The following is an 18,361-nucleotide window of genomic DNA, read 5'->3' on the forward strand; positions in this document are numbered from 1 at the left end:
CCCCTTTATGTGGAAATCTAGACTGGGACATTTCATACACATTTAGAGGGGCAAAAAATAGACTATTGGTTACCTGGAGTTTAGAGAGGAGGCTACCTTACAAATGGAAATGTGGCTTTTTTGGGGGGGGGGGACTGATGACCCTATTCTAAAATTAGACTGTAGTAATGATTGTACAACTGTGTAAATATATCAGAACCATTAAACTGTACACTTTTAACAGACTTTACAGTACGTGACTTGGTATCACAATAAAGCTGTTTTAAAAAAAAAAAAAATCTGGGGACGCCTGGGTACCTCAGCTGACTGACTTCTGCCCAAATCATAATATCAGGGTCCCAGGATGGTGCCCCATGTGGGGTTCCCTGCTCAGCAAGGAGTCTGCTTCTCCCTCTGCCTCTACCCTCCCCCTGCTCGGGTTCTCTCTCATAAATAAATAAATAAATAAATAAATAAATAAATAAATAAATCTGAAGGATCAAGTAATTCCTTAAGTTGTGGCCCTGGTTTTTCGGAAAACAGTAATCCAGTTGGTGGTAGAATGTCTCATTCTGTAATGAGAATGAAGAGATGGGTGAGTCTGTAATGCACCTTAGATCACCCACCTTCTGTTCTCGGGCACCCAGCACCCCCACAGGCACCCGTGTTTGCAACCGGAGCAGACACAGCACACAGAGCTACTGTCAGACTGTCACAGTTCAAGAGCAGATGCCTCTGTGACTTAAAAGTGCTTAGATTCATTACCAAATTGAAAGTAGCTTTCAATTAATGTCTTAAATTTCTGAAAAATGTCTTGAGGTTAAGCAAAGAGAACGCTTAGGAAACTCTTATTCCTGATTTGAAAAGTAGCAACCTGGAGGCTCAGGGAGGTGAAATGATAGCCCAGGGGCCCAGAGCAGGTTCCGGGCAGTGCTGGGCAAGGGCCAGCACTCCTCTGCCACCCCACCCTTGGCTGAGTCACTGCAGGCAGGGAACCAGAGGCCCAAGCAGCACCACTCACCTGAAGGTAAGTCCAGCTCCACTCCGACCCACGTCCCCTCCTGAAAGTCGGTGGGCCCGATGTATCTCACGATGCCCATTTTGTTGGTGCCCACAGTGACATATTCTCCCTCTTTGAGCCACTCTGGGACTTCACTGGCTTCTTCGGAATCGGAGGAAACTTCCAGCTTTCCCAGGGCCGGTGGCCGTGCCCCACCGTCGCCCAGCGCCCCCGAGGCCAGCAGATCCTCCTCCGCCGCTGAGGAGCAGCTGGGGTCTCCGCCCAGCATGCGTGTGAAGGACTTCAGCTCGGAGGTCCGCACCTTCTGGATCCTGAACGGGGATGCGGGAGCAGGGGAAGGAGACAAGAGGTCGGGAGGCACCTGTGGTTTGGAGATGTCCAGCTCTGAGCCGGAGGCGGGCTTCCCGCGGTCCTCGGGTCTTCCCAGCCGCTTGGTGGCCAGGGAAACCTCGCCCCCACTCTGCCGGCTGCATGATTCCTTCGGAGGGGCGCAAGTGGGGAGAGGCGTCGGGGGTGTGCCCGCATCTTCCTTCTCCAAGGACACCGGCTCCTTGGTGTCGCAGGAGCCATTGCTGTCACCCCACGCATCCTGCTTTGCCGGGACCGGCAGTGACAGAAGGCAGCTCTGGCTGAGCGGGCGGGCAGGAAGGTCACTGTCAGCTGTGGGAGCCGCGGGTGGAAGCGGGAGCTCCGTCTCAGGGGTGGTCTGGCAGAGGGTGGGAGGGGGCGAGCTGGGGGTCTGCCCGCCCGCGGCGGCCGCGCCATCCAGGCCAAGGGTGAACGCATCGGACAGCGTGGCGGAGGAGACGCTGTGGGAAAAGTAGCCGCTGGAAGCCTCGCTCAGGGGACTGGGCGGCCCCTCTTGCACCTCCGAGGCCTGCGGCGCGGGCGCTTTAGTCGGTCTGTCGTGGAGCTTCACGGGGGCCGGGGGCACGGTCACCGCGGGGGTCACACTGGGAGCCTGGAACAGGGAAGGGTGCAAGGATAACTGGTTAAAATGCCAAGTCTGAGGCTCATTTCCAAAAGAACTGCGACAGATTCGGCCAGCGGAAACATGGAGGTCTGGAGGGTGGAAAGCCGTGGACGTGCACTGGGGCAGCCCCGGGGCTGTACCTGTGCCCCCGCTTGGTCTGGGCTCTTGCCGCACACCCAACGACGAGAGCCCACCATGGCCCAGGTGGCTGCTGCACTCCGCACAGCACCCAGAGCTCAGCCGGCGGCCACCGGCCTGCCCCTTCCCCCTCCTCGCCTTCGGTACACACTCAGGAGTCTAACCATGGTCTGTAATAGCATCACTCACCCTAAGAAACACATATCTGGCCTTCCTCCTGAAGGCACAGAGCTCCTGAAACCCTTGGGTTTCCTCAATGTTAGTGGCAAGAAAGGTATCTTGATATTCCTAACAAGCCCCCTGCAACCACACCTGAGTTCACCTTAAGGCAGGCACTCTGGGACTGCACCTCAGGATAGCAGGCCGGTTGCGAGGGGAACCACCCTTGTGATGAGAACTTAGCCTCACAGCCTCAGGACGCAGAGAGGGGCTGCAGGGGACTTAATCATAATTGGCCAAAGATGTACTCAATTGTGCCTGTGTAATAAGGCCTCCAGAACAATCCAGAAGGACAGGCTTCTGGGAGCTGCCGGGCTGATGAACACGTAGACCTGTGGGGAGGGCTGAACGTCTACGGGGTTTCCCCACACCTTGCACCATGCCTCTCTTCCATCTGGCTGTCCCGAGTCCCACCTCTTGGAATAAACTGGTGATCTAGTGAGTAAAATGGTTCTCCTGAGTTCTGTAAAACATTCTAATAAATCAATCCAACCTAGGTGGGGCTCATGGAAACCTCTGATCTACAGCCGGTTGGTCAGAAGTACAGGTCACAACTGGGGCGTGCAACTGGCATCCAAAGTGGGGGCAGTCTGGTGGGTCTGAGGCACTGGCGCCGTCCCTGGGTAGACAGTGTCAGAACTGAGTTCAATAGCAGAACACTCGGCTGGTGTGGGACAGTGCTTACTTGGTGGTAGGCAAGAAGCCATACTCAACGGCCACGCAGGGTCTGTGAGACCTGACAACGCAGGAAAAGGCCCTCACCACATGGGCAGCACCCAGTAGGTACACACTAAATATCCAGTCCCTCCTTACCCACCAGCACCCCTGGCCTGGCTGCACTCAGGCTCAGAACCCTGTTCCCAGAGAAACAGACCCTCTGCCCCCATGGACTTCACGCCTTTCTCCCACAGAGCTAGAACAAGGATCTGCTTGGGGGAGGAACAAGGGACTTAGCATAGCTTCACCAGCACAGCCAGGAATGACACTCAGGCCTGGTGGCTGACTCGCGGCTCCTGGCAGGGAGTCAGGCAGAAGAGGAGATGGGCAGGCCAGTCCCATGTCACGGGTCGGGGGCCCCCTGATCCAGGGAGACATAAGCCGAGCAGCCACGTCCCCCACTGTGAAGAGGGGGTGAGCGTGGTCAAAGCCACAGAAGCTGGCCTCCCCCTCTGGGATCACCCGTCTGAGTCACACTGGCAGAGACGCACACAGGGCCCCATCGCCTGGGGAATGACAACAGCCTCTGCTCGTCCACATTCTACCATCTCTGAAGTGCTGCTAAGGTGTTCCCTTGTTGATAACTAGAGCCATTTGAACAAGGGAGCAGATTCCCTTTCTATTCCCGATTCACAATGACAGGGGCAAGAGAGAAGGCAGGACTGGGGAATGCGGTTGGTGCACTGGAGAAGGGTGGCTGTTCAGAAAAAGAAATATGTTTTCCAATATTTACCGAAAGATTATTTATATTACAGGAATGGCCATTTTCCATTTGAAATACAGGATTTATTTGAACTGGGAAACAGCTGAGATCTATAAGTCTCTTACAGTTACTTGGCTTAACTCAGCAGTTTGATAAATCATGCATTTTCACGTGAATTGTCATTTATATTCCTGTCTCCAGAGGCCCTCCTTTCCCCACAAGGCACACTTTCAGGGTACAAAATTAACGGCACCTCTTGAGATTAACAGCCCATTTTTGTGATGGATCTCTAGACGGCAAAATTTACTAAATCCAATAGATCAATAACTGTCACCAGCATAAATACTCTAAAAGATTAGGCAATCCTTCAATCATTTTTCTTTTGCAACTTGTACATGTTTTATTTATTCTTTTCTGTTTTATTTTTAATATCACTGACCAGGCAGGGAAGAATACACAAAATTACAAGAGCCTGGAATCTGAACAGGAACTTTGGTTCTGGACTAGTAGGTGCTCCATTATCCCCTGGTGGGTAATACCTCACCACTGCCACACGGACAGTTGTCTAAGGGCCAGCTATATCCCGAGGAGGTGACAGTCCAGTGACAGTGCCTTAGATTTCCCTGGTCATTATCCCATTTGCTTCCACATGAATCCCTTGATGTAGGCCAGAAAGTCTGACCATATGCATTTTATAACATGGCCCAGCAAGGTTCAAGGATTTATCCAAAGCCTCCAGTAAGTGACAACCAGGTATCAGAGGTCAGATCTGCAGTGACAACAGAGACCCACAGTGGCAGAAGGCGAGCTCTGATTGCACGGCTCTTTCCTGCTGGGCCCGAGTGCAGCCTCAGATTCCTTCCGTGAAAGCACTGCGGGAAGCTGCTCCCACTTGACTGGAGTTGATAGGTGAGTGGAAACCTACTCCCATCCTTGGGTTATTCTTTTACCACTGACACTTCGAGAGACTGCTGGGAAAGCCTAACCTTGCAAAAATCACCAGGACGAACAGCACAGTGGCTTGAGCTGCAGAGGCTGTGGGAGATCTGAAGCCGTCACCAGTAAGATTCGGTCTCCCTCTGTCCCACTGGCCTTGGGGCCCCAGGCCTGCCTCAGCAAAATAATGAACAGCACTCACGGGGGACGGTGGGGGGTGGGGGCACGTGAACACCAAAGTGTCCTGAATTAGAAAGGGCCCTTCAGAAAGGACTGAATCTGTGGAGGGCTGAATTCCCTTCCAAATTATTTGCCCTTTTTTCTGTTGTTTTAATAAATAAAATTTTCCAATGAAGATACAGCATTTCCTAAGAGAATGAACACACAGTGGGAGAAAATAGATTTGCTATTCATAAAAGGAGAAGTGCTGTTCATCTGTGGGAGATCATAAGAGACTATTTTCTCCCCAGCTTAGCATTAGTCTTTTCACGCTGATATCATGAATCAGAATGAAATGTAAAACTGAGAATTAAGCAAACACTTGGAATAAGGAGATTGTTCTGTTTATAGAAATCGCCTTTGCCTAGCAGTGGGCTATTAAAGCAACAGACTACATTAGCAGTCAAGCACCTAAAAGTTTAGCAATCATATGATTAACAAGTTGAAAATAGAAAAGTGGAACAAGGAAAATATAAAGGGAGAAGACAGTGACCTATATTACAGCTAATTATCAAAACAGGAACGTTAGAATGAGAAACCCACGGGTGTGGACTCAATAGTTACGGCTTCGGGGCCACCCCCCTACATGTGGGGCTGCCACCAGTGAAGGTGTCCCTTCGCCCCCAGCCCACCCCCTACCCCCGTCTAACTCACCTCCAGAGCTCTGGTGGTCCCGGCATCCGCGAGGGCACACTGCACCATGATTCGGGGCACAGGCTGAGGAAACAAGTGAACAGGCAGGCGTGAGGGATTGAAGAGAAGCAGAACAGAGATAACCAGAGGTTTTCACTGAACAGACTGGAAAGCCTGTCAGGACGATCTAGTTGAAATGAACTTTCACAACTTTTGGGAATTCTAGTAAGTCACTGCCAAGTAGGCATGCCAAGGGCTAGTGGCGCTGCACTACACAGGGAAATGTAAGCAGTAAGGACACAGCAAGCAGCTGGCAACACCAGAAATGTGCCGGAAACAGTAACATACAGGGCATGTTTACACACTCACGGGCTCTCTCTCCTCTCATACGGCACGTGTTCACCAAGGGCTGTTCTGCACACACAAGTGTTACTGGAAGCTAGAGACAAAGGGTTGGAACAGGAGAGGCTTCAGGCAGTGGAACACGAACCAAGCCTTGACGGGCAGGGAGAACTGGTGCTCTAGCAGGACTGGCGAGTGTCGTCACAGGACGTGAGGAGTAAGGAAGCCGGTCTGGCTAGAGCCCACCTCTGGGGCTTAGCACAGAGAAGGACAGATATATGGAGGGAGGATTTGGTATCCCAATCAGGTAAGGATGAGGACCACCAGAGATGCCTGAGTGAAGAAAGCAGGAGCTTGAGAAGATGGATCTGGTAGTAGAAGGCAAAGTGACTGGAGAAATACTTCAAGGCTAAGGTAGGCAGATCACTGATGAGACTCCAGCAACAGAGCAGATGAGAGGGGATAAGAGCCTGAATTAATGGCTGTGTGGGCAATAGCACAAGAAAGGACATCATTACTTATGGGCAAGCAGTTCAAGGAATGTTAAAAAGAAAAAAAAGAGTAAAAAAAAAAAAAAAGAAGAAGCACCAGGATAAGAAAGAGAGAGGTCAGAAGAAGCTGGTAAGTGCAAAAGAGAAGAAATCAGACATTCTTTTAGCAGCTGCTGGGTTTACAATGGCATGGGGAAACTGACGGGATTTTCTTGAAGAAACCACGAATCTACCACTTCTGCCTTTATTCCATCAACCAGCCTCTGGCCCCTTCTCTGGTCTCCCTGTTCCAGGACCAGAGTCTGGACCTTGCCTCAGAATGCCCAGCTCCCAGAGGATCCTTGCAGCACAGCCTCACAGGAGGCAAAATTTGGTGTCGTGGTTCATTTCCATGCAGTAGGAGTGTCTTTTCTCTTGTTGGATCCAAAAGGAAAAGTAGCTGACCTAATCTAAATTGTGTAAAGAGGTAGATTTCTTATCTTTCCCTTTCCTTTCTTCTGACCCTAGGTACTTCAGGGCCTCCCAGTTCCCACGATGGCTTCTATGCCATCAGGATGCCCTAGACAGTCTGCAGACACTAAGGCTGGACAGCCGAAGTCCGGCTTCCTACTGAGCAGCCCAAACTCTTACTGAAGGGACAAAAGCCCACCTGGAATAAGACCGTGCACTTAGAAGGTTAGCCTGAGTTCACAGCACCAAATAACTGTGTCTTGGCAAAGGGCACCACTATAACCAATTACACCTTGCAACTGCCTTTGGGAGAAAAGAGCAAGCAGCAATTAACTCTGCTGAATTAGGGAGTGGCAGTGGGATTTGAGAAAAGACACAGAGGTCAGGCAATTAAGTAGGACATGGTAGGAGATACGGGTAAACAGATGGGAAGACCTAGGGATAAACTAAAGGAATGTTACTTTTTACCCTGCAAACACTGAGGAGTCACTGGGGGCTTAGGGCCAGGGACAGCCAGGATCAGTGGCAGGTTTAAGGAAGACAATATGAGAGGCCAACAGAAGAGAATGAGGGAGGACACCTGGGGGGCTGGGGCAAGGCCGCTGGATGAGATGAGGGCCTGAACCACAGGCCTTCCAGCCTCTCCCAGGATGCCTGGAGCAGGAAAGTAGGTCCCCTCAACTCACATGACACATCGCTTCTCCCCTCTCTCACAGCACCTGTGGGAATCTCCATTCCTCTACTGTGCTGGCAGCTCGGCAGGCAGTGACAGTAGAGTTATTTCAAGCAAGTATCTCACTCCACCTTACAGTCCTTGAATACAGGGGCTGCGTCTTTTTTTTTTTTTAATATATGATTTTAACATCTTAATTTTATTTTTTCATGTTCTAAGATTCATTGTTTATGCACCACACCCAGTGCTCCATGTAATCCGTGCCCTCCTTAATACCCACCACCAGGCTCACCCATCTCCCCGCACGCTTCCCCTCCAAAAGCCTCAGTTTGTTTCTCAGAATCCACAGTCTCTCATCTTTCTTTTTGTATTTACTTTCTCCCATAGTATCTAAAGTCCCCCACAAACGGAAAGGTGTTCACAGCATACTCCTTCATAAAGGCAGAAAAAAAGGTCTCTTAAGCTCAAACTCCAAAATACTTACATTCTTCAGTTAGATCGTCTCTAAAACAGACCAGATTGGGATGAAACATTCCACTTTAAAGCATAAACACATAAAATCCCACCAAGAGTGGAACGTAACCACCTACAAAGGAGCCTCTTCTAAGATGAGAGGACTCTTGCCCTCCTGAACAGAGCACGGAAACATAACCTAACATTTTCCCCCAGGACTCGGGGGAATTAGAAAACTCCAGTCAATGCTTAAAAAAAAATATCTGCTGCCATGAGTGAAGGGATAGGCCTGTGACACTGTGGCATCATGAATCCATGGGCTTCCAGGCCCCCAGGGCCCCACATCATGGTTCTGGGCCATCACACTAAGACCTCAGGTCTCCCTCACAGGTTTCCCCGCACCACCAGTCGCTCTAAATGACCACTTCTTCATGCAGCGACACACCGGGCTCATCACAGGCCCACCCCGAGCCCAGCACTCAGAGCAAGGGGGAAGCAGGACACTGACTGATGACATATACCTGAAATGGCTAAACCCAGTGTCGCAAAGAAGAGGGGACTGGGTCTGAATGGGTCCCGAGCAATGTCAGGTACTCCCAGCACACCTCCTTCTCTGGCTCCCATGCTAGTGCCTCTGGGCGGCTCCCTCTGTGGGAACAGGTGGTGGCAGCTGCCAAAGGCCAGCTCTGGCCAAGTGAGCCTCAGGTGGATACTTCTCCAACCACGGACTCTGAAAGGTGCAGGCTAAAGGGGGCAGGGTACTGGCATACAAGACCAGCTCTGTATTGATTTTTACTGAAGCTGGGTGACAAGCACACAGGGATTCACTGTCATCATCTCTCTACTTTGATGTATTTCAAATGTTTCCATAATGCTGTCCTACATGAAGGAAATAACTGGGACTCTGATTCACCATACAAATTCAGTTCAACAAAGACTTAGGTCTTCCAGCATACAAGGCATCGCAACAGGTGCTGGGAAGAACGCAAGGATCAAAGTGTCACAGGCTTTGCTCTCAGCAGAGGTGGCAAGAACATGTATGCAAATAACCAAAACATCAAGGAAAACGAAAGATACTAGAACGAAAGCTTCAAATGCAAAGAAGATTCAGAGGAAGGGATGATAAATGAAACAGGCCTGGCATATCCTCCTGGCAGTGATCTGACTTTGAGACAGGCTTGAAGACTGAGCAGCCTTTCCCAGGGCAGAGGGACACTTCCAACATGAAGAACGACGTGGCAAAGGCATGGTGCTCTTTGCGCCTGATGTGTTCCCTCTACGGCCACCTCTACCCCCAGAAAAGCTACTCAATCTGCCAGGACGTCTCGGGGAAGAGAGAATGATCTAGAGTGACCTGCACTGGGCAGAGGGAAACAGGGTAGGGCCATGTGCAGGAGGTCTTATGAGCTTATGGTTGATTTTTCACCCGCAGTCCAGCTATGAAAGGTAAATGAATGACTGGTGGTAAGAGCTACGCTTGGAGAAAATTAACCCTTAAATAGGGTAGATATGGAACTTGGAGAGATCAATGAAGAAGTTGCATCACGGGTTTGCTGGAGAGCTACTGAGAGCCTGAACTCGGATGGAAAGAGGAAACGGAAGTGAAAAGTTAGAGCTATGAGGGAGACTACGGAACACTTGAAAACAACTGGCTGGGGAGGCTGTGGAAACAGAGTCAAAGATGATGCCCAGGAAAGATGGATGACAGGGAGAAGGGTCACGGTGGTGTTAGTAGAACCCATGTGCAAGGGCGCGGGGACCCAGCCTTGTATGTTGGGCAATGGCCTGTGATGAATTCAGGAGCTTCATTAAGGACACCAAAAATACCTACAAAGTGTACGGAAATCTCAAGTGTGCCATTTGTCCTTCACACCTAAGAGCTCAAATTTCCAAATGTGTATTGTTTGCATTTTAATGCTCTTTTACACATCCCTGGTGCAGGCAGTTGCCTCCTATTCCAGGAGCTCAAAACATTTCAGATCATAAGTTCATTAATCCTTACCACACATCTGGCAACTATTAATAAAAATGACTGCGAAGTCTTTTGCAGCTATAAATATTAAGGAGAAGTCCCAGGAGGCAAGTGGATAGAAGTATAATTATCTACATCTCGCACTACAGACACCAAGGCTCGCAGACATTCACCCAGTGGTTACATGCATTCAGGCTGCCCAGTGAGCCAGTCACAGAGACAGAAAAGGACCGACCTCCAAGCACCAGCTGAACGTGCAGTCACACTGTCTGCTGAGCATCACTGAAGCTTTAGCAGATGAGTGGGTTCCAACCAAGAGGGCTGCTCAGAAGTATTTCAGGGAAAAGATGAGGGTCACACCTTGTATCACAGCCCACCATTTTTTAACTCTGGTTTTCACATGCCACATGAATGAAGAAATCAGGGCAGATCAGCTCAGAATTTCAACCAGGCATCTGAGTTACTGGGAGACCCCTCTGCCTCAAAGCATAGAGTTTTAACACCTTGGCAACATGTAAAGACCCTCACCTCCCTGTGAGGCTGCACTCGTGCCTCGCTTGTGGTGCTAACCCCACTCTTAACTGATCACACTGCTTGGCTGGAGCCTTCCTCGAGCCCTTCCTTTTCCCTAGGGAATCAGGGGCTACCTGGTGAGCACCAATGCACATCAGTCTTAGCTCAGGCATGATTTCCTCTTCCTGAAAATGCATTCACCTCTCCAGTCCCAGACATACACATATTACGGCATCTGTAATGTCACCCTATTTAGCTCTCTGAAGGGTAGGGATTATGGCTCATTCATCTCTGTATTCCCGTACAGAAAAGAGTAACTTCATATTTGTTCATGTTGAATAAATGCATACGTAAATGAACAAGCTAATTACTTAAGTGACATGACAAGGGCCAAATTTTACATTTACAGAGACTTTAGAAAAAGAATAGACAGGGGCACCCGGGTGGCTCAGTGGTTTAGGTCTCTGCCTTCGGCTCAGGTCATGATCTCAGGGTCCTGGGATCGAGCCCCGCATTGGGCTCTCTGCTCAGTTGGGAGCCTGTTTCTCCCTCTCTCTCTGCCTGCCTCTCTGCCTACTTGTGACCTCTCTGTCAAATAAAGAAAAAGAATAGACATTCTTGGGACACGTGGGTGTCTCAGTTGGTTAAGTGTCTGCCTTCGGCTCAGGTCATGATCCTGGGATCCTGGCATCAGGCTCCTTGCTCAGCGGGGAGCCTGCTTCTCCCTCTGCCTGCCACGCCCCCTGCTTGTGCTCTCCTTCTCTCTCTCTCTCTCTCTCTGGCAAATAAATAAATAAAGTCTTAAAATAAAAAATAAAAGAACAGACATTCTGAAATTTGGGCACTGGGGTGGGTAGAAGGGAGAAGAAATATTTTAAAGCAAAAAATAATCACTGCATTCCAAAACACTGAATTTTCTGATGCATTTTTTTCTTGTTTGAAAAATGAATCTTTCCTAATAATCCCCCCTTACACTGAATTTGATAAACCCTCAAATGTCATCTTCCAATGGTTCCTAAGCAAGTATGATCCTCAAGATCTTTTTTTTTTATAAATTTATTTTTTTCAGCGTAACAGTATTCATTGTTTTTGCACAAGACCCAGTGCTCCATGCAATACGTGCCCTCCCTATTACCCACCACCTGGTTCCCCCAACCTCCCACCCCCGCCCCTTCAAAACCTCAAGATCTTTTTTTAAAAGATTTTTTTAAGTAATCTCTACACCCAATGTGGGGCTCAAACTTACAACCCTGAGATCAAGAGTCACACATTCTATCGACTGAGACAGCTGGGCAGCTTCCCCTTTCTTAAAAATTCTAACCAAGCACAAGAATATGAGATGTACGATTTACCTTTGCTATAAATAACCAGTAGACAACCTTTGGTTTTCATGCTGCTGAAGTGAGAAAAATATAATAAACAAAACCAATCTGAGGGAGTGCATATAAACAAAATACTTCCTAATCTCCAAATATGTTCTGATAAAAGTAACAAACAATGGACAGGGCCACCTGGGTGGCTCAGTCAGTTCAGCGTCTGCCTCCAGCTCAGGTCATGATCCTGGGGTCCTGGGACTGAAACCCACATCAGGCTCCCTGCTCAGCAGGAAGCCTGATTTTCCCTCCCCACCCCCCTGCTTGTGTTCCCTCTCTCACTGTCTCTCTCTCTGTTAAACAAATAAATAAATCTTTAAAAAAAGTAATAAACAATGGACGAAAACAGACATGTACTATTACCTAAAGATCAAGACTCTGCAATAACTTAACATAAACGTACTTTCTAAAGGTTATGTTAATCAGAGGCAGGGTGGTTGGGCTGCAACCTGTGAAGTCACAGGAGGGAAGCTGGAGGAAGCACCCGTGCTGGTCCCGAGACAGACACGCCAGCTGCCTGCAGGATCTGGTTCCCGCAGGTGGTCCCCACTCACCGAGCAGGCTCAGGATTTACACTCTGACTTTCCAGGGTGATCTGGTGAAGAGTGTGTGAGCCGTGACAACACCAGCACTTTTGTCCTCCTGCCTGGCAATTATATGTCTTATTTTAAATGAGTAACTCAGCATTCTACCCGACCCATCAATCGTTTGTTCGTGTAGACCTGATCACCTCAGGGGCTGCATATCTGGAAGGTGGTAATCCAGCCCACATGCATTCGCTAAGCAATGCCACCTCGAGAGGATGACAGGTAGCCACCAGCTGGTCCCTGCCAGACACACTTTTACCCTACCTGGCACATGCCCTGTTTGATCAGTGACATCAAAGTATCAGTGCAGGCATGGGGAGGTGACAATTTTTCTGCCCAATACTACAATGCCTCATGTGGTTTTTATATACACTTGAATAGTTTCTTTTGGTTTTATCGTCTTCAAATCTACCCTCCAAACTGCAGTCACAAGAGCTTTCTAAAATACAAAAAAAGCAGTCAATGATTCTCCATTGCCCAGAGATCATTTTTCTTAAAATATTTATTTGAGATAGAGAGAGAGGTCAAGCAGGGGGAGGGGCAGAGGAATACAGTGCGATGGGAAGCAGATTTCCCACCAAGCAAGGAGCCCAACCTGGGCTGAGCCCAAGGACCCCAAGATTGTAACCCACCTGGAAGTCAGATGCTCAACCCAGTGAGCCACCCAGGTACCCCCACAGATAATTATTTTTAGAAAGGAATGGGCAAGAAATAAAATACATATAGGTCCTACTCAGTGTATTTCCATGTCTTGACAAGTCCCTCCTTCAAATACTTTAGATTCATTCATTCTATATATATAACCACTGGTAATATTTTTTTAAAGATTTTATTTATTTATTTATTTATTTATTTATTTGACAGACAGAGATCACAAGTAGGCAGAGAGGCAGGCAGAGAGAGAGAGAGGAGGAAGCAGACTCCTTGCTGAGCAGAGAGCCCGATGTGGGGTTCGATCCCAGGAACCTGGGAACATGATCTGAGCTGAAGGAAGAGGCTTTAACCCACTGAGCCACCCAGGCACCCCCACTGGTAATATTTTTAATCGGATCCAGTGAAATCTCTTAATATCACAACTGTGCATTCAACTTTACTTCTTGAATGTTCATCTCAGTATGCCATTCAGTAGGGTCTGTAACCTTAGATGAGGTGCTTTATTCACCTGAATCTCATTTTCCTCAATGTCAGGGTATCTAGAGTCACCCTCTAACTCTGTGATGTCCAATGTGGTGGCCACCAGCCCCATGTAGCTACTTAGCACTCGAAATGAAGCTATAGTGTGACTGAAGAAGTAAACTTTTAATTTTACTTGATTTTAATGAATAATAACGTAAATTTAAAAATTAAAGTGCCTTTAAGTATGTCTGGAACACCTTGGGCACAGGGATCTATTTTTTTCAACTGCCAAAGGCAGATCAAGGATTTCTGACAAAAATTTAGCATCCGAACTGAGATGTACTAAAAATATAAACTACACACCTGATTTCAAGAATTTCACAGGAGGGGCGCCTGGGTGGCCTGGGTCCTGGGATCGAGCCCCGCATCAGGCTCTCTGCTCAGTGGGGAGCCTGCTTCCCCCTTTCTCTCTCTGCCTGCCTCTCTGCCTACCTGTGATCTCTGTCAAATAAATAAATAAAATCTTTGAAAAAAAATAAGAATTTCACAGAAAAAAAAGAAGGAAATATCTCAGTAATTTTTTGATTACAGATTGAAATGACAACATTATGACTATACTAAGTAAACTGTATTACCAAAATCAATTTGACCATTTCACTTTTTTTTAAATGCGCCTACCAGAAAATTTAAAACATCGCATGTGACTCACAAATTTCTATTGGACGGCACTGATCTAACTCAGCACCACTGTTGAGCTAATGCATATAAAATGCCTGGCACACAGTAAGCACTCAGCACATTTGTAAATAGCATGCTCTTCCCCATCACTGGAGCCGTTGGTGTCTTCCAAGATACTTCTAGCTTGGTTTACTATAAAAGCCCATCTTAAATAATCAACAATTAAATCTGATATAAAATATACATTGAAAGACTATCCTTGTGTTTATGAGCCCCAAAGCCATTCAAGGATATGGCTTTTCTTTGGCCATTTTCTTTCAAATGAAGAACCTTAGATATTAATTTACTCATTCACAAACATGTATCAGGCGCCTGCTATATTCCAAAGACTATATCAGGAACTGGGAATACAGTGAGAGCAAAACCACACATAGAGTTCCTGCATGCCTCAGAAACAGGCACTCGGGGTCTAATATCTGATATTCCTATTTAACCTAATTATAAAAAATCCCTGAAAGGCCTATTTCTTCAATCAACAAGTAAACTATCTTATCAGTGGGTAAAAGTGAGTAAGAACATCAAAACAGACTTATTTCACTATATTATTTATATATATGTTAATTCAACTTATTTGAGGTAGTATGTATAGAAAATTTCAAATACTAATGTTTCTGGAGTTCTCAAAAAAGATACAGTTTATTTTTATAGAATCTAGTTTACTTTTTAAACTTCCACATGATAATTGTTAACAGTTACTTAAATATTTATGTGAAAAAATTTATGGGGTGCCTGGGTGGCTCAGTTGATTAAGTGTCTGCCTTCAGCTCAGGTCACGATCCCGGGGTCCTGGGATCAGGACTCCCTGATTGGTGGGGAGTCTGCTTCTTCCTCTTCCTCTGACCCTCCCTTCCACCATGCTCATGCCCTCTCTCCCCCTTGTTTGCTCTTTCCCAAGTAAATTAATAAAATCTTTAAAAAAAAACCTTATGTTATTTATTTTTATGTTATTTTATTTTTAATACTTTATTTACTTATTTGAAAGTGGAGGGAAAGAAAAGCAGACTCCCCACGGAGCAGGGAGCCCAACTCTGGGCTCGATCCCAGGACCTTGAGATCATGACCTAAGCCAAAGGCAGATGCTTAACAGACTGAGCCACCCAGCTGCCCCCCAAAAACTTACATTTTTTTAAAGGCTATAATTTCACTTCATTCAAAATAATAGTTATTACTTTTTCAAATATCAACAAAAGACAAAGGATGTTTGCTTAAAAGCCAGAATATTTGCTAATCTTAAAAATTTTAGGGGCGCCTGGGTAGCTCAGTGGGTTAAACCTCTGCCTTCGGCTCAGGTCATGATCTCAGGGTCCTGGGATCGAGCCCCGCATTGGGCTCTCTGCTCGCAGGGAGCCTGCTTCCTCCTCTCTCTCTGCCTGCCTCTCGGCCTACTTGTGATCTCTCTGTCAAATAAATAAATAAAATCTTTAAAAAAAAAAAAAAATTTAGGGGCACCTGAATGACTCAATCCAACCCTTGGTTTTGGCTTGGATCATGATCTCAGGGTCCTGCGATTGAGCCCCATGTCGGGCTCCATGCTGAGCATGAGGTCTGCTTGGGAGTCTCTCTCTCCCTCTCGCCACCCGCCCTCACCCTGTGCATTCTCTCTTAAAAAAACAAATTTTTTTTTTTTTAAATAGGGCCTGGGGTACCTGGTGGCTCAGTTGGTTAAGTGTCTGCCTTTGGCTCAGGTCATGATCCCAGAGTCCTGGGATTGAGCCCTGCATCAGGCTTCCTGCTCGGCGGGAAGGCTGCTTTCTCCCTCTCCCTCTGTCTGCTGCTCCCCCTGCTTGTGCTCTCTCTTTCTGTCATATAGATGGATAAAATCTTTAAAAATAAGTAAGATAAAATAGGGCCTAAATCTAGACTGTTACCTGTTTGGTATACCAGGTAAGCTAAGAATGGTTTTTACATTTTCTTTTTTTTTTAAAGATTTTATTTATTTATTTGACAGAGAGAGATCACAAGTAGATGGAGAGGCAGGCAGAGAGAGAGAGAGAGGGAAGCAGGCTCCCTGCTGAGCAGAGAGCCCGATGCGGAACTCGATCCCAGGACCGAGATCATGACCTGAGCCGAAGGCAGTGGCTTAACCCACTGAGCCACCCAGGCGCTCCGGTTTTTACATTTTCAAAATACTAAAAGAATACCTTGTGACATGAAAAAATTCTATGAAATTCAAATTTGGGGGTTATAAATGTAAAATTTTCTTAAAACATATCCGTACTCACTTACTATTAAGTATTGTCTATGGCTAGTTTTGACAGGCCTACAAAGCCTAAAATACTACTATATGGCACTTAACAAAAACAATTTGGCCAATGTCTCGTCTAGAGCTTCATACAAATGCATACAATGACAATTTCTGAAAAACGACCAGCAGACTAAGGTCTCTTCAATCAACTTCTGCACTGCCTCAGAAATTCTCATTTTTGTTATTTTTCGGATCAAGACCATACCTTATTGTGAAGAGAACCATGTCAATCAGTATCTGTCAATACAGTATCCATACATTTCTGGGACAAAGAGAGATGGCAAAACATGATTTTGGAAAACTAACAGTAGTAAAAGTACCTAAGAATTCATCCTAAAGCAAATGAATGGAAATCATTTGCCTTGTGTTGAAAAATTTTTTTTAAAACTCTGTACTCCAGAAAGCCTGTGCAAATTTGCCTTTGTAAACTCAGGAACAAGTGAATGTAGCATAACATATCCAGATATATTTATTACTTGTGCTCCTTACTAAATTATAGGGGAGAAACGCTTATATCCATTACTCTTTAAGGAACCCAAACATTAACACTGAAGGCTGGAAGACAAGACATAAACCCTTTTTTCTTATTTTGTTAGTTATGGTGACGAACCCTTGGTGATGATGACACAAGGATAAGCATTTATATGCTTTATCAACTGAGCAGCCCTACAATAGAATCTTGTGCACAAGGGAAGAACTAATAGTTGGTGTGTTTTTTTTCCATTTTATAATATGGAAGGATCACTGGCATGAAAGATGGAATCACCGACTACACAGGCATCTTTCCAGTCAGCATTTGAGACGTGCAAGGTGCTGCTCTCTCCCCTCAAGGCTTTGTCCTTCCTCCACGCTGGAAGCAGTATTGAAAATGGAGAAAAATATCCCTGTGGTTGACAAGACAATCCCAAGCAAAGTGCAGGACACTGGAGAGGGACAGGCCGTACAAAAAAGATAGGCCAGAAATATGACTGTGCTTTTGATGGTGGAAATTAAATTTGAGTATTAACTCTTTAATTCTCCAGATAACCAAAGACACCATCCGGAGTCCCAAAGTTTGAAGTACATAAATAGCTTCATCTGAACACAAACTTCTAGATACATGAAAAAAGCTATTATGCCAAATTAATTCAATCTAACTAATTAGAGAGCAGGAAGTTCTTTCAATTATTTTATGTGCTGTCTGAGAAACACACTTGAATATGAGTACAGATTTCATTAATTGCAGTTCATTATTTTCCAGATTAGTTACTAAACTTGCATCAGAAGGTCAAAGACAGCAATTTTGTCAGCTGCCACCTCTTTCAGTGCAGTATCTTTGCATTTCTGGAATTCAGAAACTGATTACAAACAAAAAACAAATCTCCATAAAAATGAGAAACATAAATCTTTATGAATACGTTCAAACCAAAACATTTTGTAAAATGTAAGAATCTTTGTTTTTAAATCTTAAGAATAAACTGCTAACTTCTACCCTACAAGGAAAGATCCACAGAGATCTTTCCAAATATTGAAATAGAATGCCAAAAAATAACAGCAGCTTGATCTGAAAACCTGCTGACTCCAAAGAACAAGTTAATAAACATTCATCTCTTCGTTAGAGGCTCACCATGGTTATATGTTTGTATCTCTCCATGAGGGACGGTATCGAACACTCTTGTTTGAAAATGTCAAGGACACACTGATTAAAAGTACTTTTTTGAGAATAATCCTTCCTTCATTAAACAACTTCTGCCTCTCTTCCATCTAACAGTGAAAACATAGCAATGAGTGCTAGGAACAGGACCTATCCCAGGACTATTTTTACAGTCTCAAAATCTTATTTTTTAAAAACAGAAGTGACAGAAATACCAGTGTTCGTTTGTTTTTTTTA

General features: G+C 46.1%; 1 protein-coding gene across 2 annotated transcripts in view; it reads right to left on the reverse strand.

Moving 5' to 3' along the window:
- Positions 1-18,361, reverse strand: part of KIF13B (kinesin family member 13B) — a 201,938-nt gene that overhangs the window by 6,517 nt on the left and 177,060 nt on the right. For both annotated transcript variants that reach the window (XM_045990711.1, XM_045990703.1), the window contains 2 exons: positions 5,560-5,622; positions 1,001-1,961 (listed from right to left, as the gene is read on the reverse strand). In XM_045990711.1, the coding sequence (XP_045846667.1) occupies positions 1,001-1,961; positions 5,560-5,622 (1,024 nt within the window). The remainder of the gene's footprint in view (positions 1-1,000; positions 1,962-5,559; positions 5,623-18,361) is intronic.

This window comes from Meles meles, chromosome 2 (genome assembly GCF_922984935.1).
Source record: "Meles meles chromosome 2, mMelMel3.1 paternal haplotype, whole genome shotgun sequence".
NCBI lineage: Eukaryota > Metazoa > Chordata > Mammalia > Carnivora > Mustelidae > Meles > Meles meles.